This window comes from Sceloporus occidentalis, unplaced genomic scaffold, assembly GCF_023333645.1.
Source record: "Sceloporus occidentalis isolate IW3139 unplaced genomic scaffold, rSceOcc1.0.p SCAF_10, whole genome shotgun sequence".
In the NCBI taxonomy this organism is placed as follows: Eukaryota; Metazoa; Chordata; class Lepidosauria; order Squamata; family Phrynosomatidae; genus Sceloporus; species Sceloporus occidentalis.
The window spans coordinates 38862415-38884038 of NW_028316990.1; the positions used below are offsets into that span (position 1 = coordinate 38862415).

Genomic DNA, 21624 nt, shown 5'->3' on the forward strand with positions numbered 1-21624 from the left:
CCAAGCTCTGGCCGGTGCGTCTCCCAGTTTGTGGACTTTTGGGAAGGTGAAAGTGCCTTACTTTCTCGCCAGGTAGCCCCGAGATTGGGCTTGGAAGGTGATGATGACGTCCGTGATCTTCAGGTCTCTTTCCTCTTCAAGGTGAGCCAAAACGCCCGTCCGGAAGAAGATCTTGCTCTGGCCGATCCTATACAAGTTGGGATCAAGTTCCAGGGCTTTGATCTATGCAAAAGTGGGAAAGATTAAGGTTATATCAACATAATGCATCACATGCACATGCATATAGGGTGTCCTTGGTAGCGGCACCCCAACTATAAACCCCTTAGCCAAGGAAGGAAGGAAGGAAGGAAGGCTGTGTTTTATTCAAGATATTTCTATTATTGCCTCCCAGCCCAGGAAGACTCCCAAGGCAACGGACAAAAGCAATTAAAACAGTGTAAATAGTAAACCTTACAAAAATTAATTGTGAATGCTCTTTAAAGGCATTTTTAGGTAGTCTAAATATAAACATCCAATGCAATTTTAAAACAGGGCAATTTCTAACATGGAAGCCATTGCAAAGCAGCACTGCTCTGAAGAAATGGGATCAGCCTGACTTTGGCTGCATCTGCACTGCAGAAATAATCCAGTTTTAATTGCTTTTGTTTGCGCATTGCTTTGGGAGTCCTTATGGTCTGGGAAGCGATAGAAAAATATCTTCAGTAAAATCAATTAAAAGTTTGTATACATTGAAAGCAAAAGGCATCACTATCCCAGCCGCCCAAGTGGAAAAATTTGCATTTAGGAATATTTTGATTTTTGGAATTACAGACCAAGGAGACTCAACCTGTAAGAGAGTGAATGATAGGACACTAAAAGCATGCATGATGGAGGAGTTGGCTTTGCTCACCATAAGAATGCAGGCCTGTTTCCCATCCATAAATCCTTTCGGAATGGCACTTGCAGCAAGGATTTCATAGCTAAAGAGGAAAGTATGTTAAGAATATTATTGAAAAGCACCTAAAATTATTCCATTAACAGTGGCAATGGCTATCTCAGAGAGTAAAAACCCATTGACTGCCCCACCAAAATAGGGGGCCCAAGTCAACCATCTGCTGCCCCCAAAACTGGAGAATCGGTTGATCTTTTGCAGCCAGGGTCTGCCTCTGTAAACCCTTTTAATCCAGTCAGGGCTGCTTATACTTTGATTTTGGTGATGTCCCAGAAACACAGTCTATGAGACTGTAAACACCTTGAATGTCAAGATTTTGTGAGGAAAATGGGGGGGAAATTGGACAACCATAATGCACAGAGTGTGGGTTTGTCTTTGAAAGGTGTCTGCGAAATGCAAAAGTCCCAAAATGCCAGTAGCACTTTAGGACCAGCTGGGCATCCTATCAGACCCAGTCTGCACTGGTCACTTGCATTGGATGGGATTATTCTGCTCCTGAAGATGCAGATTTGCTAACTTGGACTTCAAGATCTGCAGCCTTAATGTATGCAAAGAGACCTTGTAGCACATTTGAGACTCACTGAAAGAAAGAAGTTGGCAGCATGAGTTTTCCTAGACTTCAGTCTACTTCCTCAGATGCATTTGGAGTTTTGCAGATTTGGAATTTGGAAATGCATCTGATGAAGTGGACTTAAGTCTAGGAAAGCTCATGCTGCCAACTTTCTTTAGATCTCTTTACATACTGATTTTACAGACTAACACAGCTATAACTTTGAATCCATTAACGTTCATTTCTCTTACCGCTGGCGGAATTCCTGGAAGACAATTCTGTTGGGGAAACCTTGGCGGCAGATACGGATCCCTTCCAAAACGCCGTTGCACCTCAGTTGCTCCAGCACCAAATGGGCATCTAGTTTTCCTGACTGCAAAACGCAGAGAGAAAGAGAGAAATGTTGCCATTCCATCCAAATACAGAGGAAAGAAAGCAAAGCCTAGTGGCAAAACTCCAATGTTTGCATTTTATGCGGAGTCAATGGAGGTGGTCAGCCGGCATTTCTGGACTGACCCGTTTTTCGTGGTTGGGGATGATGCATCGGACGAAGTTTGGGCTGGTGTTCCTGAGGGTGGTCATCAGTTTGGTGAGCTGCTCCTTGTAGAGCTGCCCAACTGTCCGAAACATGCCTTTCTTGGTCTTGGAGGCACTTGGGAGGGAGCTCTCGGTCATCTTGGCCATCTGGTCAAGGCCCACGATCCGGTCAACTGAAAGGCAACCAAGTTCACTGTGAGCCTCAAAGAGCACTCCCAGTTGCAAATAAATAAGGATGCTACACAACATACACACACAACATAAGCTTGGGAAAAGATTGATGATGATGATGATGGCAATGATGGAAATACAATTCCTGCATCTTGCAACTATGAATCCCACAGTTTTAACTATGGGGTCACAGTGTATTTTGCAAGCCTACCATCTTTCCAGAGGTCTGCCACGAACTTCTCTGAAGACTGATTTAGCAAAGCAGTCACATTATCATTCAAGGGATCCATGTTCTTGGTCAGCCAGGCAGTTGCATTGTAGATGACCTTTGAGGGAAGCAAAACAAAACCACACACCATGTGGCTCACTCCAAATTTTGCAGCTGGAGTTGCAACTCCAGCCCTGTATAGGATACCATGCTGGGATAAATGCAGAAACCTATTCTATTTGCCCTTGCTAAAGCTTTCCCAGAACTGCACCATTTTGGAAGGTACCCAGGAAGTTTAAGTCTCTTAGGGCAACTCTTCCATACCTTCCCCGCATAATGCATGATGCAAAACTCGGTCTTGTCCTTCAGCTGCTTTTGCTTCTGGAATTTGGGGTGGTTGCCTTGCTCTGTGCTCAGTTTCTCCACAAAGGAAGTGTCCGTCGCTTTTGGGAACCAGCATTCCTCATCCAGCAAAGCCAAGACGCCAGGAGGGTTGTTCTGAAACAGCAAACGGGGAGCTGTCATTGAACGCTCCGGACAGAACGCTTGGCACATGGTTTTAATCTGCATAATCTGGGACAGACATTAGGAGAAAGGCAAGATCTAATTCAATCAATGGATCTTACTGGTCTTTCGATCAGTTCAATGCAAGGCTGCAGGTCCAAACCGAAGTCAATGAAGTTCCACTCGATGCCTTCCCTTTGGTATTCCTCTTGCTCCAGGATGAACATCGTGTGGTTGAAAAGCTGCTGCAGTTTCTCGTTGGTGTAATTGATGCACAGTTGCTCAAAAGAATTGATCTGAAATAGAGAATTTGGGAAAAACAGACCCGATGAATGGTCTTAAAGAGCTGCCCCAAAACCCTTTTACCAATAAAAGCATCATTCATCGCAGGTGAAATTTGACTTCACTGAGGCTCCGTTATCAAAGAGGGAAAAGCAGAATACGCCGCCGTACCTCGAAAATCTCAAAGCCAGCGATGTCCAGGATGCCCAGGAAAGAGGCTCCTTGCCGCTTGGTCTTGTCCAGCGCTTTGTTCACGCGGGTCAGGATCCAGCGGAAAAGCCGTTCATATGTTGCTTTGGCCAAAGCCTCAATTGCAAAATCAGCCTGTTGAAAGAGGCAGGTTATATATATATATATATTGGTTGTTGCTGTATGCCTTTGAGTCCTTTCCGACTTATGGCAACCCTAAGGGAAAAATGAAAGAATCAGGGAGAACCAGGAGGTGGAAAAGGGCAGGATTCTCACCTGCTCCTTGGTCTGGGCTTTCTGCACAACGTCTCGCCCAACTTTGATTCTCGGTGTCAGGATCGCCCGGGTGAAGTCCGTCACATTGATCCCCATAAGATGGCACACTTTCTGGGCAGCTGGAAGGAAACAAGGGAGGAACCTCACTTTGCAAACATCACTTTACCTACGTTTGGATTTAAGCCACCAATGAGAGACATGCAACAGATAGCTAAGGATCACTTATAGGGCTGCCGCCACACTGCAGAATTAATGCTTAATTAAAACTGCTCTGATACTGCTTTAACTGCCATGGCTCCATCCTATGGAATCCTGGGATTTGTAGTTTGTTCTGCCATCTGAGCTCTCTGATAGAGAAGGCTAAATGTTTCATAAATCTACAGAACGCCATAGCACTTAAAGCGATGTCAAAGTGCATTCATTCTGCAGTATGGATGCCGCCTTGGTTTCCTCTCCAGAGAGGTTTTCCCACTTGGACTTGGATGCATGCATTTGCACATCCATGTTCAGCCCTGGCCATATTTAGCATTTGCTGTTTGCAGGGAAAACTGACCGTTAGGAGAGAAATCCCCCTCGGTTCCCTGTCTTACCCGTATTGTCTGGCATGGAGGCCTGGTCAGTGTTCCTCTCCTTCTTGAAGACAATATTACCAAGCTGAAGGACAGAGGAAACCACCTTCAGCATCGCTGCAAAGAGATAAAGGAGAGAGACCATTGAAAAACAGAAATACATCTATATATCTCCTTGCAAATGTACCCGGTATTGCCCAGATTAGTGCTGATGCCAGGATAAAAGATGGAGGGAAGGGCCGCACTCCCTTGGTGCCGCTTACCGATCTGCTCTTCCTCATTGAAGCCCATTATCCCCATGGCTTCCAGGGTCTCCTGGAACATCTCATCGTCTTGCTGGGAAGGGATGGGGACATAGCCGTTGGAGAGGAAGGTGTAGTTGTTGAAACCTTCAAGGAGGAGGTCATCTAGGAAGCCAAGAAGAAGAAAAATGAAGGCTTCCAAAGCAAAACACTCAGTCCCAACTCTTAGCATTTATTTATCCAAGGATTCCTGAGCATTTTGCTGTGCCATTTTAAAGTGGAACTGAATTGCTATCATTGTGCAATGTGAAAGGGTCCCCAAATTTCAATCGGCTACAACAAACTTACTCTTCACTTGCTCACTTGCTCATTAGCCCCAGCAATCATACAGTATTATATAGAATTGCTATCATTGCACAGTTTGGAAGGGTCCCCCAATTCCAATCGGCTACAACCAACTTACTCTTCATTTGCTCACTGGACCCAGCAATCATATAGTAAAATATGTGGAAGGTCCTCTCTTCTCTGGCTTGGCGGATGGCGCGGGACTTCTCCAGCAAATCTGTCGGCGCATGTTAAGCAAAATACCCAACCTCTGGCCTGTTTTCAGGATGCTTCTGGTATGCACCATACCCAAACAGTTTCACATGCTTCCATCATTTAACCGTTAATTGCATGGTAATTGCATGTTAGTTACATGTCGTTCTCTATGGCTGCTCCGTTGCACTTTTCAGGGTGGTGCATAGCTGCAAGGATGTCGTATCTTGCAGCAACGAGTTCCACAGGTAAACTATCCAATGGCCTCCATCTCATGTAACGCTAAGCCATGGTTTAACCTATGAGCCCATGCTAGTATTTATCGTCGGCTCCATCCCTATTAATTTATGCAAAACTTTGGAAGCTGTTTAATCTGTTGTTGTTCTCCATCTCAATTAATCTGGAGAAGCAGGCAATGAATTATTAGTAGTATTAGAATTAGTATTAGTATTGATTGGTTGGTTTTAAGATGCATTGGTTTTATATGCTCTTTTAACTGATGCCAGCTGTTTAATCTGTTGTTGTGCTCCACCTTGATCCATCTGGAAAGGCAGGCAATACATCATCATCCTCGTTTAATTATTGTTATTATTAGGGACTGGGAGTTTTCCTCTGATCTTCTTCCGCTTTTGCTGAGTTTTCCCCAGTTTCTCAACTGGGACGTTTCCATCCCTTTTAAGGTAGACCTTTGGCTCCCATCGCTTTCTCCATCACTTTCTGCATCTCCTTCATCTCCAAAGTCTTCATTTTTGGCAAAATACTTGACCCCTTTGCCTCTGATATTTATATAAAAGGGGGACTCGGAGGGAGGGAATCAGTCCCTTTGTTTGTTTCTCTGTTTAAACAAAGCGCTTTTGCACAAACACAGCCCCCGAGGGCAAAAGAGGCAACCACCGCCGCTGGCAAAGGCCATCGCACGAAATCAACATTGACGAGAAATGTTTACAGACACGTTCCAGGCAGAAAACACCCGGGAAGCAACACGGCTTTTTTTGCATTGGATGCAGTGCTATGGAGAATTTCATTGCCTTTTTGCATTGGATGCAACATGGAGGAAAATCTTGCAGAAGTTACTATGTGAAGGTATTCCCCTTTAAAGATGCCACAGTCTCGAACTCATGGCTCCCTTCACCAGTCTTCTTCAGCATGCATCCCGACAGATGTATTTGACTATATCTCCCATCATCCCTAGCCAAGTGGCTGGGAACTAGCAGCCCAAGACTTCTGAAAGGTGTCCAGCAGAAGGATGCTTGTTTCCTTTTACCTGGTTCCATGAGAAGGGCTTGCTTGCCATGGAACCAGCTAACCATGACACCTGCCGAAATTCCCTCTTCTGCACAGGAGCCTTCTCTGGTTTTCACTCTGGCAACCCTCATCCCCTGTTTTCCAGCAACTTGACAGAGGAAGGAACCTCTGGTCAATGGCATTGGCCACTCAAGCCAATGGCCAGAATGAGGTATTGCAATGTCCAGCTCTGTCAAGGTCGGATGACCCAAGGGACGGATCAAATGCAATGCATGCTTTTCTTAAGGCTGACTCAAAAAGGATACAGGTCTCTATATTTGCTCCGACGATGTATCCGGTTACGTCAAAATTGATGCGGATGAATTTGCCCTGCCAAAAAGAAGAGATGGTTTTCATGGCATCCAAATACTTTTATACCTTTCGGTGCAAAACCCAGACTGTGCACATTAATCCCAAACTTCTTTACAATGCTTACTTTGCTTTATCATAACCACTGACACAACAAAGCACACTAAACAATGCAAGCAATAGAGATGAGGAAAGCACATCCTATGGCAAACAGACTTCTTTGGGTGCTACTTTCTTTTAGGCTTTTGCCGCTTGGGAAATATCTGCAAGAGGCTGAACCTATCATCTAGTTTAATTGTAAAAGGCGAAAGATTTATACAGTCTGAAGAGAAACACAACGCAGTTCCAAACGCTTGCATTTCCACATTGTGCGCACACCAGGAATCCCTTAAAGGAAAACCATGGACACCATTTTCGCTGACTGCACAGAACCGTCGTTTGTGTGTGCAATCCCATTTATCGACATCGCACACAACTTCCCAACTTTGGGCAACTTACGAATCGGGAAGAGTTGTCGTTCTTGACGGTCTTGGCGTTTCCGAAGGCTTCGAGGATGGGGTTGGCTTGGAGGAGTTGCTTCTCCAGCTCACCCTAAAAATGGACGCAGAGACCATTAGGGGTTTTTTTGGGGGGTTTTTTTTTAGCCATAAACCATCACACACCCGCAAGCACACAAACCAAGAAGATGGCTATCTTGCTTTGCAGAGAAATAATCTCTTTGCAGGGAAATGCATGGATATCATGCTGGGCACAAGTTGGAAAATGTAGATCTTTTCATTTCTACTTGCAAACTGTTCAGGAATATAAAAAGATACACACTAAGGTACAATCCTTATGCATTTTCCCCAAATGGAGGTCATCATCTCTGCAAAGTAGGAAAATAAAGGAACGTTTCATCTTAACAGTCATTTTAAGTGTTGTTAATGTCGTTCCTCCTTCTTCATACGGATGGCCTAAATCAATGTATTAATTCTCCCTTTGACAGACTTGGATAAGGCCATGGATAAATGTATTTTAGATTAAATAAATGGGACCAAATTTGTTGATGTTGTTGTTGTTGCTCTTCAGTTATCATAAACAACCCATCTCCTTTTTCTCTGCTCATTAAACTCTCAATATTTTACCTGCCGAGACTCACCTTTCCTTCTTAAAGATGTAGAGAATTTGCACACCAAATTTCCTCGTCTTTGGAAAGAAAAATATGTTGATATATCGGACAAATACACTCCATTGAGAAAGGAATCAACCAATGTAATGTTTATATATATATATATATATATATATATGTATATTGGGAGGAAGAAATTGTGTGCAACTGTGCAAATAATTTCTCCTCCCAAAACAAGGCTTGATGTGCAAAAGCTGGGGGGAAATGTGTAAAAACCCTTGTAATCTTTCCCCCCCCCCATGGGCAGAAAAATGTTAAAATGATTAATTCTCCCATATGAAAATGAAGCGAGCAAAGACTAACCTCCCTACTTTCCCAGGAATTAATGCATCGAAGCATTTTTATTTTGCAAGAAAATGATGCTGAAAATGAGGGCATGGAAATGGCAGGAGATCATCCTGGATGTAATGAAGCACAAAGCAGCATAAAGACTGCCGTCTATTAATCATGTTAAATGCAGGGCTTTGGGGGGGAAGTTGGGTACGACAACACGATGCACAGATTCCCAATAAAATAAAATGACCCATGCACAAAAACAAAACACGCATGCAGTTACACACCACCGAGACACAACAAACAAGCCATGCAAACCACAAACTGGAAAAGCACCAATGGACCCTTTTCTTAAAGCGATGGTCAAGTCGAGGGAATTTGTTAAGATGGAAGGGTGCGTCTGCACCAGAGAAATAATGGAGTTTGGCGCCATTTTAACAGCTGTGGCTCCAATCCTACAGAATCCTAGGATTTGCCATTTTGGTGGGACTCTGGCCCTTTTTGGCAAGGAAGGCTGTGCAAAAAGACACAACTCCTATGGATCCCATTCCCATAGGATGGAGCCACGGCACTTAAAGTGGTGCTGAACTGCTTTGTTTCTACAGTGCAGATGGACCCCAAGAGAAGAAGAAATGGTTGGTGCTGAAGCTTTCCACCAGCCATAGGTGGAAAATAGAATTCTATATGTAAGCTTAAGCCTTGATGGACAGCTGTCATGATGGAGAAAATCTGTTTATTTGCTCCTCTCTAGCTTTATTCTAAGTAGGAACGCTGGCGGAGAAATACATCGATTCAGAGAGCCAAATAGGAACGAACATCAAAAGCGGTTCGAAACACGGGATAAGACCAGGGTTATTTTGAATCGGTTTTACTGAAACCAGTATAGTTTAAATCGCTGTAAATCTTAAGTGAGAACATCCCCTTTATTTGCTAGTATGGCCATATTATCCATGCCTTTGTGGACTAGTACTTGCATGGGATTTCTTTGCTATACGCACCTTCAAGTCTATTCCAACTTGTGGCAACACTATCATGGGTTTTTCTTGGCAAGACAGAGAGGCGGGATATAAATAAAGTCTTATTATTGTTGTTGTTGTTGTTGTTGTTATTATCACCATCAGACTTCTGCTTTCCTCTGAGGCTGAGAGAGTGTGCCCAAAGCCATCCAAGGGGTTTCTATGGCTGAGCAGGGATTTGAACCTGGATCCTCCCCAGAGTCCTCATCCAACATTCAAGCCACTCCGCTTGACCGCCTGTCAATATATGGTCCATAATGGCTGGGAAAGTGGCATTTGTTTTGAGAATACTGCTCCAATTTCCCTATAAGAACTTCCTTATGTCTATCGGAGATGAGGAGGAAAGATCTCCATTGCAAACCGTTACATCCAGAAAAGCAAACTGCACGGGCGACTCTTCCTTCCTTGCATAAATCTGAGATGCTCCAACCCAAATGTGTATTTTGGGGGATGCTCTCAGGGGCAATAAATTAGATCTCACAACAAACTGAGATTTTTTTAAGTCTCTCAACAAACTACAAAGCTGAGGATTCCCTATAATTCACTATCAAACTGCAACGAAAATGCAGTGCGGACACACTCAAGAACTGAAGCGTCCCTATGCTCCAAGTTCAGAGGACATCATTGCAACCTTGTTGATCTTTCTGGGTTTTGCTAATTCTCCCCTTTCCTCGCCTTTCGGCTCCCGGTCACCAAATGCAAAAGTGTACCAAGTCTGCATTAACACCATTTGCAAAGCTTAAATGTTTGCTAGAATGCCTATTGCACTCCTCTCAACTAAAGGCATGCAAGCATGGTTTGCAGGTGCAGAGGTCTCCCAAAAGAAGGATGGAAAACAAGCGATGCAGAGAATTAAACAAAATGAACGCACAGCATGCAAAGCGGATCAAAATGGCAAATGCTCTCTGATTTATGTATTTGGCCCTTTTGGGGCTCGGGTCGAAAGGTGAGATTTCCCCCCCAAAAACGGGAAAGGAAATACGGCGACGCTCTTTGGAGAGAACCATTTGGTGAAAACGGTCTCACGAAACCAATGTTCGCTGTTTGTGCAATGCTAGAGATTGCCCAGAGCTGGGGGGAAGCCCCTTTTTTTGGATTATAACTCCCAGAATCCCCCAGCCAGCAAAGCTGGCTGGGGGATTCTGGGAGTTGTAGTCCAAAAAAGGGACTTTCTCCTCTCCCCAACCTCTGCAAAATGACTTCTTCACAAAGTGGTGTGGAGTGCATCACAATTCCATGCAGAAATCTACAACCGGTGACTGTTTTTCACAAATGCACACACACACGCAACTGCGCAACTGCGCACTAGATCCAGGTTACTCACGTAAGCAAAAGATGGCCCTTGCTGCGGTCAAACAACACGGCATAAAAGAATGGTCAGTTATCTTTACCCGGTACATCCCAAAATATTATATATATATTATATATATGTTCCTCTAGAACAGGGTTCCCATCGCATTCTGGACCAAGTGTCCAGCCGTCGATTTGGAAGAACGTGGAAGTAATATATAGAGAACCATTCTGGACCAAAAAAGGTTACGAACGGGGGAAGAAGGCACAAGCTAAAAGAGGCTTTAGCAGCTTGCTTTTGCTTGAGCCGACTGGGAAGGGTGAGATTCCTCCCCTTCTCTCCTCTTCCTAAGAGTTGTTATTAAATTAATATATGCATCCTGCTTGCATCACTTTCACATACGAAAACTTGGAAGCGTCTGGCCAAGCTGCACCAGTTTGGTTAGAATGGCTAAAGCTAAAAATAAAGGGATATCACACGGATTAGCAAGAAAGGCTGCATCGGTTTGCTTTTGCCTGAACCGACTGGGAAGGGGAAGGTTTCCACTTCTCTCCTTTTTCCACATTGAATGCAAGTTCCTTTTGCACTTTGAGCTCAGTTTGCAGCAATTGAGGACAAAAATTGGGAGGAAGAGAGAAAAATAGGGACATTTTAGTAGCAGCTGGGAAAGTGGGATGGCAAAATGGGGAATGTCTCTTCCAAACGGGGACCGTTGCAGGGTATGCAATTTGTGCATTGTTTTATATCATCCCATTCATCTCTTTGGTCTGATCCCAGAAGATGCACCCCAATATTTTTAAGGGTTGAAATGTAAACGGGGGATCTGGTGCATCTCTCAAACCCGGATGAAGTCCTTGCAAATGGTGGAGCCACATATGGAAAGCTATGCGCTCCCCTCTTCCTCCTCCTCTTGCTCCTCTTGCATGCGCTCCAGGAGTGGATGTCAAACAAAGAGGCCCTTTTTCCATAAACACAGGAGCCGTGACATAACCGCGTCCTCTTAAGAATATGTCAGCTATTTGGCAAGAGAAGGAAGGGCGGCGGTGGAGGGGGAAAGGATTAAAAAATGACTGCCGCAAAGGGAGTTTTGCAGTCCTCGGTGCAAAGGGCCACCCAAACGCAGCCCCAGGAAACATTAAAACAGGAGTCAAGGTTGCCCTCGGCGCTTACCGTGATGCTGGTGTCCTTCTTGCCCTTGTGAGAGGAGGCCACCACCGCCAAATATTGGATGACCTTCTTGGTGTTTTCCGTCTTGCCGGCACCCGATTCCCCTCTAAGAAGGGATTGAAACAGAGAAGGAGAAAAAGAGGTTATCACCTCCTATGTCCCAGGATTCTGTAGGATGGAGACCCACGGCAGTTAAAGTGGTGTCAAACTGCATTAAATCTACATTGTAAATGCACTCTCAGACCTATCTGGTTCAGTTCTGCAATTGTATCCTGCGCACCGTTTCCAGCAGCTTCTTTGAAATTGAGGAATTATGGACAGTGAAGATCCAAAAACGACCTTAAAGGGTGCTGCTTTTGCACTTTGAATTCACTTTGCAGCAATGGAAGTAAGCAAAGAGGGAAAGCGGGACATTTTAAAAGCAGCGGAGAAAGTGGGATGGGAAAGGATTAATGGGGAATATCCCTACCGAACTGGAAACGTTGGTGGGTTTGCAATGGAAATAGGTTGAGGAGAAAGGGGCAAAGCAAGAGGAGGAAAGAGAAACCAGAACATTTGAAAAGCAGCGGAGAAAGTGGGACTGCTCAGAATTAATGGTAACCATTATTACCAAACTGGGAACGTTGGTCAGTTTCCAATGGAAGTAAGATGAGATCAAAATGGGGAAAGTGGGAGGAGGAGAGGAAAACCAGGAGATTTTAAAAGCAGCGGAGAAAGTGGGATGGCAGAAGATTAATCTGGACCATCCCTTCCAAAACCAGGAGAGTTGGAGGGCAAGGGAAGATCTTTGAAAGAGGAAGAAGCGGATGGAGATGGAAAGAGATTGGAAAGGTCCAGGGAGACCTCCCTTGGTTCCTCCATCATAGAAGCCTTCCCTTGACTTTGCCCCGGTGCCATTCTTCTCCCTATTTAGGAGGCAGACCCACTGATAAACGGCTATTTGTGACGAAATGAGAAATTATTTCCCCCCCTAAAAATTGGGGGAGAAGGAGAGAGGTTTGGGATGTTTCTACGCCTTAAAAGGCCAGGAAGCGATCCTTTCTGGGATGCTTTTACGATTCAAGATAGCGATGGTGGCACAAGCCCAAAATGGCCCTTCTGCTTCAGGGAGGTTGAGAGAAAGAGAGAGGATGGACGGAGGGATGGAGGAAAGAATAATAAAGAAAGTCTTCTAGAGTTTTGGCTGAGCCAGAAAAGTGTTGGTCCAGGTTTATAAGAGAGAGGCGTCTCCATGGAAGGTCCTCTCAAAGCCACACATTAAAACTGGACCCGGCTCTTTGCCACCAATTTGCAAAGTAAGTCCATGCTTTGCTGATAAAAACAGTATTTTAAGTGTTCTGGGAATGGGTCCAAGGCAAACATGCCGCTTTGGGGGACATTTGCGTAAAGGGCCTTCGCATAAATCTCCTTTGCATCTTTGCTCTCGGAAACACGATGGAAAGCGGCAGAGCCTTTGGACGTTTCTTTCCTTATCCTTTCTTTCTGTCTCATTCCTTTTCTGGAAAATAGGGAAGATTCCCAGGAGATGCCCCCTTCTTCCCTGGTTTGGAAACTCTGGATTTTGGGGTTGAGGGGCCAAAGGTCATCAAGTTTGGAAGTTGAAAAGTCCTGGGTTCCAATTTTATCCAAAGGATGGCAAAGAAAATGCCAATATAGGTTTGCATTCAGACTGCAATACTTTGGAGTTGACTTGAAGACACACAACAACAAGGAATCATACAGAGGTCTTGCTATGCATATCTCTTATTTTTGGGGCACACACAAAAAGCAAAGGGTTTTTCGGAGGAGAAAGAAGTGCCTCTTGCTTTAATTGCGGTTATTAAAAGGAAAAGGGCAAAAGGGAAGCTCAGTGCTCCAAATCATGAAATAAAGTCAATAAATAAACCCACAAAGTCTGGGTCACAGTTAGGTTTGCAACGGAGGGAGCTCCTGGGAACGCAACCGGCGCTCCTTTCCACTTTTCCCAGCCTGAAATCAAATACTTCCGGCCGGCTGATAAAAATGAGCTTTAAATGTCCAGCCTTTCTAAATGACATTTCTGCAGCAACTTGCAAGAAAAAGTCAATAAAAACCATTCCAAAAGACATGCGATAAAGAGAGAAATCCATCTGCCAACTTTCTTGGCACAAGGGCTCATCTGTTGTTGTGAATCGCTTCCTCGGATCAAACGCACAACAACAAGGCGTTTTTGTGTTTGTCGCAGCCAAGAGAAGGAAGAGGAAAGCCAACACCTCTATCTTTTGGTGTTTCCTTTTTGCAGAAGGTTACGGAGAAGCCTGGATTATTGCATCTGAACCAAGAGCTCTAAAGCACCACCATATATGTGTGTGTGTGTGTGTGTGTGTGTGTCTATATATATATATAGTTGCTTAATTCTTTTTTTAACCTTGTAAATTAACGTTTTAGCTTGATCTCGGCAGGATGTAAATTCAATAATAATAATAATAATAATAACTAACAATAACAATATTAAAAGAGAAAACATGCAGGGGAAGCTGTGTTGGCCATTTAACAAATCCAAACAAAAATCCATCAGTGATACCTTTATTGACCAACTATAAAGCATAATATACTTGTTGCAAGTTTGCATCAAGTATATTGTGCAATATTAATAGAGATGGAATCTCTCCAGTCGGTCCATTTACGGTGGGGTTGTGTGGGTCAGAGTTGTGTGTTTATTGCGTGTGTATTTGCACACTGCTCTTGCAAACGCTCTTGCATCTGCACTCAAAAGTTTGCATCTGCACTGCGGAAATCATCCAGTTTGACACCTTCAACTTCCATGACTCAATACACACACACACACACACACCAAAATTGACAATAGCTGGGCAAAGTGTTTGCATTTTTGAGGGGTGTGCAGAGAAAGCATGTATTCAATGTGCAGAGTGCGCTCAGTCTTCCTCTATTGAACTGAGCTGGACTTCATCGTCACCAGGAATGATGGGAGTCGCAGTCCAGATGGGAGCATTTGGAGCCAGCAAATAAAAAGGCAGTCTTGTGCAGCTCCAAATCACAACCGAAAGGCAAGGCGAGAGAAAGAGAGAGGAAAGGTGGCATTTGTATTGGGTCTACTCACGTGCAAAGGATGGACTGGTCCTCTCGATCTATAGGGGGGAAAAGAGGGAAACAGAATTAAATGTGAGCACTGAACACACACATATATATAATTTCATTTTCTCTTATAGCTATTGCAAGTGTTGGATTCTCCATCTTTGGAGGCCTTTAAACAAAGTTTGGATGGATATGACTCAGAAGCGCTTTAGTTGCGTATTCCTGCATCATGGCAGAAAAAGGACTGGACTGGATGCCTTTTGGGGGACCCTTCCGACTCAGTCATCCTGTGCTTCTGTTCTAATTGGGGACTTTATCACAATTGGAAACATAAATGGTGTTTAACCCGGGGTAATCCTGCAATTGCGCTAATGGTTTTCACACGGCGTTGTGTTCAAAGTGCTATCTGATGTCTTAAGAGGATGGGAATTGTTGGGATATGGGGTTTGTATGTACTTTTAATCTGTAAATTGCCTTGATTGTCATGGACAGAAAGACAGGATATAAATAAAAGTATTATTATTATTATTATTATTATTATTATTATTATTATTATTACCCCATGAATAACCTGTGGTAGTCCTGCAACTGTGCTGAATGGTTTTCGCACAACGTTGAGGCGAAACGTGATTAAAGCACAATTAACCCGTGAATAAAACGCAGCAAATCATTTGCGGGGCGACTTTTTGTTGGCTATCGCCTGTTTGCTCACGGGATCCATGGCTCTTGTGTGAATCTCGTTTTAATGTCGGCTGCGCAGTTTTCACAGGTTGATCACTGTTTAGCCCCACATTTCCCCCCGCGGCATAAACTCCTACGAAAGCAGGGAAGACAGCTTGCTTCCACTTTTGCAAACAAGGTCCACAAGCCTTTAGGACTCTTGTCTTAAAGGTTCCTTTCTTGGGGAAAAGCCTGGCTCAGGTTCTGCCAGCTTTTGTCGGTTTCCCTCTTGGGAGACCCAAAAACACACCCACAAAGACCCCCAGGTCCCTCCGCTGCTTAATCTCAGGCCCAAATCAGATGGTTTCTATCTGCAAGGAAGCGGCTCAGAGCGGGCAGCTTGACCATAAAAGGAGAAAGCCTTTGGCCGCCGGCTGCTCTTCGGCCGGACAGCATCTCTCTGCCTTACAGCAGCTGCAGCATTTTCCTTGTCTCCCTCCCAAAGAAAGTCTGGGTTTCCAGCATCTTTGGGGAGAGAAAACAAGGACAAAACAAGATGCCCCTGATTCAAATCCTACATCAAACCCCAAAACAGTTTGGAGACTCAGGGTGACCGCAAAAGAGGGCAAGGCATGGCAAGACTGAAGGCCTTTGGGAAAAACTGCACAAGAAAAGCAACAAAAACTGCACAAGAAAAGCAACAAACTCTGATATACAGTCAGCCCTTCAAAACAGAGAAGTTGTGTTTAATACACAAACTCCAGAAAGTAGCTACTAGGAAGAGGAAACGGCATCGGTAAGAACGGCTGCACTGCGCAAAGGGATGTGACTCCATTTGAAGCAACGCAGGCAGACTTTAATCTTTTCTCATCATAGTAGAAAATTTTGGCCCCTGTTTGATCTGCCTTCTATCATTTTCCACTGGCTTTTAAATCTCCTTTAAACATTCCAGTTTCAAAGCAGTCCTGAAAATCTCTGTGTCTCCAAAGTAGATTGGGTTGATAGTTTAGTGCTTTAAAAACTTCCACGAACCAGAGGCCTTAATAATATCACTCCCTGCCTTTGCACCTGAACAAGGGTCTTTATAGCCACGAAAACTCATGCTAAAATACAATATATCCACAAAATCTCACACTTTCCCCCCACTCCCTTCCTTTCTTCCTTTTTATGCTGCAAGAGCATAAAAAGAACATTTTGTGCTCCAAGAAGGACAGCTTCGTCTTTGCAAAATGTCCCCTGGAAATGCCTCTTGCAAACTTTGGGGAATGGTTTGTGGTTCTGCAACAGAGACGGGTGAAAGAGGAAACCCCAAAGGCCAGAATTAGCCCTCGCTGGCTATCTTTTCCATGCTGCAGGAAGCGAGTGACAGGCGTCAAGAAGAATGATAAACTGGCTCATCATCCACCCCCAAATGGGGCCGTTGACGGAGGTTTCCCCACCAGAAATAGAGGCCAAGCTTCTCCACATCTCCGACAACAACAACCCCAAGAGATAGCAGAGTTATGGGCTGTATCCGCACTGCAGAAGTAATCTGGTTTGGCATCACTTTTATTGCAATGGGATTCTGGGAGCTGTAGTCTGTTGTGGCACCAAACCTCCACAAGTCAGAGGCTGGCAATAGCAAACTCCCTCTGAAGAAACTTGCCAAGAAAACCATATGATAGAGTTGTCACTGTAAGGAGTTTATCACACTGGGGCTCCTTTCGGCATTAAAGAGAGATTAAAGCACATTCAAAGCATCCCACAAGTAAGGCCAAAATGATGGTCTCCTAAGTTGGAAAAGACTTGAAGGCACACAACAACAACACCAACAACAACAACAACAACACAACCAGAGAACTGGTCCAGTTGGCTGAGCAGAGAGGCAGAAAGGTTTGCAAAACTGGGATACAAGATATGATGAAAAAAGCACTCATTCTGTGACTTTTGCCTTCTTCTACCTTGGAGGTCTCTGGTCAGACCTCCCTATGGAATCATGTGTCTAGTTCTGGTCATCCAAATTCAAGAAGGATCTGGACAAGCTGGATGACGTCCAGAGGATGTTGACCAAAATGGTCAAGGTCTGGAGACCACCAGGCCTTATGAGGACGCTTAGCTTGGAGAAGACTGAAAGGAGGCATGACAGAGCCATCTTTAAATATCGGAAGGATGTCATGCTGAAGATGGAGCAAGCTTCTTTTCTGCTGCTCTGGAGACTAGAAAGCAAACCAATGGGTTCAAACTGCAAGGAAAGAGATTCCACCTCAATGTTAGGAAGAACTTCTTGACTGTAAAAAGAGATGGTTGACAGTGGAAGACACTGCTTTGGAAAGTGATGGACCTCCATCTTTAGAGACCTCTGGAGATTGGATGATGGCAACGCTTTAGTTGTGTTTCCTTGCACGGTGCAAGGTTGCAACAGATGGCCCTTGGGGTCCCTTTTCCAGCCCTAAAATCCTACGATTCTGTTCCACAATGCTGAGATTTTGTTCAAACGCTGGGATTTTGCAGCCAGGAAATCTCCCATTAAGAGGTGACAGAGGTCTGGAAAGAGAGGCCAGATCCATCAAGGGACCTGCAGAGTCTCCGGACGTCAGCGCTGCCTCCTCCGACGCCAGGAAAAAATGGAAAATGTTTCTCCATGCCCCTATTTGCCAAAAGTATTTGCTCCGCGTCCTACGCCGCCAGCGCTCCTGGGTCATTGGCACGGAGCGGGCAAAATGGAGAGCTTTCCCTTTTTGAGTCACGTCGGACAGTGCCAAAGGATCCCTAGGAATGTTCTGGCTGGCGAGGGTCCCGCTCTCCCCGAAGCTGAGTGTTACGAAAACAAGAGAGGAATTGGGGTCACAGCAGCCCCAAAGGCATGGCAGTGCCCAAAATGCACCATCTGGAGCACATGGGGTGTAATCCACCAAGGAATGCTTCCATGCAACAGCCACCAACATGCTCAGGAGTTGCATGGCGGTGCAACAAAGCCCATGTAAACAGATGCGTCCCCAACCAACCTCTCCATCATCCTCCATGGCACCCATCATGGCACCCAGATTTGGCCACAAAAGGCAGAAGTTCCCTCTTAAAACATGGGCCTAGAGGTCTGGGTGTGGGACTACGACTCTGGAGACTGGGCTTCGATTTGACCCTGGAAACCCATTTTATTTTGTTTGTATGCCGTCTTTCTCCCAGAAAGGGACCCAAGGCGGCTCACAAATATCCCAGCTCTTAGGACAAGATCTTGGGAAAGTCATGCTCTCTCAGCCTCAAGGGAAGACCACGGCAATAATAATGATAATGATAATAATAATAATAATAATAATAATAATTTATTTTTACCCTTCCTCTCCAAGGGATCGAGGGGCTTACATCACTAAAACATACAGCACAGTAATGTAATAACATAACATGGCCAACCTCCTCTGAGCCAACCTTGCCAAGAAAACCCCATGAATAGGGTCGCCTTAGGGTCTCCATAAGTTGGAAATGACTTGAAGGCGCACAGCAACAAATTAAAAACACGAGGTCTTCTGCACAGAGTTGGACTGCAACTCCCAGCATCCCTCACCCCATTGACTAGGCTGTCTGTTGGACTGCTGGGAAATGGCAGTCCAACAAAATCTGTGGGACCCAAATTGCCAACCTCTGGGTTATGGCATCCCTTCAGAGAGGATGATTTCCAGATAGGGATGGAAATCCAGCAGTGCTCCAGACACTGGACTAGAGCTCCCAGCATCCCCATGTATTAGTGATTTGAGGGAGGAGAGTGCTGGGACTTGCAGTTGAATAAGATCCAGAGGGCCATGTGGGTCTCATTTCTGTTTTAAAAAAGATGTCTCCCAAAAAGATATCCTAGGTATTGCAATTGCGTGTGATAACCATTTGCGCAATTATTCGCCATTCCCCCTCCATTTGCGGGATGCTTTGAATGCACTTTAATCTCTCTTTAATGCCGAAATCAGCCCCAGTGTGATAAGCTCCCTAAAGAGAGTGTATTTATCGAATCCGCAAATGACAATATCCGTCAAAGTCAAAGCCACCAATGCGAACGAGGACCAAGCGCAATCGCTATGCAGCCTTCCGTGCGCACAAAGCGATGTCTCCCTATGGATCCCATCCTTCCCTATGTACCAATTTAAGGGACATTTTCCCATGCGCAACTCGCGAACGGTGAGTTTTGTCCCCTCCATCTTACCTTGCAACATGCTCCGGTAGGCCGTGTCGGCAATTGCGTAGATGTGCGGCGGCATCTCGTGGCGCTTCTTCCCTTTGTACATGTCAATGATTTTCTCTGAGTAGATGGGCAGCTGCTTGTAAGGGTTCACAACTACGCAGAAGAGGCCCGAGTAAGTCTGGAGGAGGAACCCAAGAATGTTGCAAGTTAAGTCCTTTTAAACCCCCTTAAATGGGCTTAAATCCCATCTTGACCATTGACACCATGGGCAAGAAGTCACACTCTCTCAGCCTCAGAGGATGGCCATGGCTCTGAAGACACCTGCCGAGAAAACCCCATAAGTCAAAAACGACTTGAAGGCACAACAACCGTCGCTTTCTTTCCTTAAAGGACCTGTGCGTGGACCAAAGAAAACACCCAGGATTCCCCAGGGCAAGTGGCAGCCATGACAGTCTAGTGACCATCATGCCAAGGAATATATTGATTTGTATCATATACATTTATATAAGGAAACTGCAAGAGGGCAGGAATCCTACAGTCCTTCGAGATAATAATAATAATAAATAATAATGACATTTATTTATACCCCGCGTCGCTTATAAGATCTGGCTGGACTGCAACTCCCAGCCTTTTCCGATGCCAAACAGGGCTGCTGGGAGTTGCAGTCAAGGAAAGTCTGGTCATCCTCATCCTTTGCTATAGAGCTTTATTAATCCCATCGCTGACCCTTTGACCGGAGCTCTTTGGCTGGAAGAAAGGCATGCTTTTCCAAGTACAGCATGTCCTTCTCCTTCTCCTTTGGGATTTTTAACCCATTCCTGGGTCCACAATCCAAGGCCAAAGGGGACACCTGGCATTTCTGCAAAACCTTGTTTCCAGCCCCCTCTCCAAAAAACAAAACCCTTTTTAAATCAAAGATTAGGCAAGGATGACATTCGACCCCAGAAGCATCCTGGCTAACCTTTAAAAAAGCCAAGTATGCCTCCAAGCCCAGATCCGAAAGCGTGGGGTTCCCTTTTCTTGACCATAATAGGAGACGGCCCAAACGTTTTCACACAAACACAAGGCTTTATATGGCATGAAGCAAAGGGAGGAATATCTGCTTGGCAAGGCTGGGGACGGCTGCAATGCCCCATAGAGAACAGGGTTTGCAACTGGTCCGTTCCAACTCTTTTGTCCTAAAACTTTGTCTATCCAGCACTGGGATTTTTGGAGAGGGTCGTTCTCCAGATAAGGGAGACTCAACCTGTCCCCCTCCTTTTTGGGACCCTTGTCCCTGTCCCACAAAGTTCCTCAGATGTAGCTAAAGTTCGGGCTAAAATCTGGAGCAGATTCACGGCCCGCAACTAACATGAGATCCACCCACAGACACATGGATCAGAGCCAACATGGTTGTAGTATTCATGGAGTCGGTGACTAGCAGACCTGGGGCCAAGTCCCATCCCTCCTATCCAGATGGCTTATCTCCTGGCTCCCCCAAGTGGCCAATTCAGAGAGCGCAATGGAGACGCAATGGCACAACCTTGGCTCCCCCAAGTGGCCAATTCAGAGAGTGCACATGGGACACAATGGCACAGTCCTGGCTCCCCCAAGTGGCCAATTCAGAGAGTGCGCATGGGACACAATGGTGCAGACCTGGCTCCCCCAAGTGGCCAATTCAGGGAGTGCACATGGGACACAATGGCACAGTCCTGGCTCCCCCAAGTGGCCAATTCAGAGAGTGCGCATGGGACACAATGGCAGAGTCCTGGCTCCCCCAAGTGGCCAATTCAGAGAGTGCACATGGGATACAATGGCACAGTCCTGGCTCTCCCAAGTGGCCAATTCAGAGAGTGCGCATGGGACACAATGGCACAGTCCTGGCTCCCCCAAGTGGCCAATTCAGAGAGTGTGCATAGGACACAATGGCTCAGTCCTGGCTCCCCCAAGTGGCCAATTCAGAGAGTGCGCATGGGACACAATGGCACAGTCCTGGCTCCCCCAAGTGGCCAATTCAGAGAGTGTGCATAGGACACAATGGCTCAGTCCTGGTTCCCCCAAGTGGCCAATTCAGAGAATACAAAAGAGATGCAATAGCATAGTCCTGGCTCCCCCAAGTGGCCAAGTCAGAGAGTGCAAAGGGGACGCAATAGCGCAGTCCTGGCTCCCCCAAGTGGCCAATTCCAAGAATACAAAAGAGATGCAATAGCATAGTCTTGGCTCCCCCGAGTGGCCAACTCAGAGAATGTGCATGGGATGCCACGGAGCAACGGAGGCCCTACT

The 21624-nt window shown here is 45.4% G+C and overlaps 1 protein-coding gene across 2 annotated transcripts in view; it reads right to left on the reverse strand.

The window, feature by feature from the left end:
* LOC149306544 (myosin-11) overlaps nucleotides 1-21624 on the reverse strand; it is a 42906-nt gene that overhangs the window by 16393 nt on the left and 4889 nt on the right. For both annotated transcript variants that reach the window (XM_089539966.1, XM_089539967.1), the window contains exons 3-20: nucleotides 19384-19540; nucleotides 14584-14611; nucleotides 11508-11610; nucleotides 10371-10391; nucleotides 7088-7180; nucleotides 6547-6610; nucleotides 4923-5021; nucleotides 4481-4624; nucleotides 4239-4334; nucleotides 3649-3767; nucleotides 3355-3507; nucleotides 3024-3197; nucleotides 2722-2895; nucleotides 2401-2515; nucleotides 1998-2191; nucleotides 1733-1854; nucleotides 890-959; nucleotides 62-222 (exon numbers count right to left, since the gene is read on the reverse strand). In XM_089539966.1, coding sequence (XP_089396092.1) covers nucleotides 62-222; nucleotides 890-959; nucleotides 1733-1854; nucleotides 1998-2191; nucleotides 2401-2515; nucleotides 2722-2895; nucleotides 3024-3197; nucleotides 3355-3507; nucleotides 3649-3767; nucleotides 4239-4334; nucleotides 4481-4624; nucleotides 4923-5021; nucleotides 6547-6610; nucleotides 7088-7180; nucleotides 10371-10391; nucleotides 11508-11610; nucleotides 14584-14611; nucleotides 19384-19540 — 2087 coding nt within the window. The remainder of the gene's footprint in view (nucleotides 1-61; nucleotides 223-889; nucleotides 960-1732; nucleotides 1855-1997; nucleotides 2192-2400; nucleotides 2516-2721; nucleotides 2896-3023; nucleotides 3198-3354; nucleotides 3508-3648; nucleotides 3768-4238; nucleotides 4335-4480; nucleotides 4625-4922; nucleotides 5022-6546; nucleotides 6611-7087; nucleotides 7181-10370; nucleotides 10392-11507; nucleotides 11611-14583; nucleotides 14612-19383; nucleotides 19541-21624) is intronic.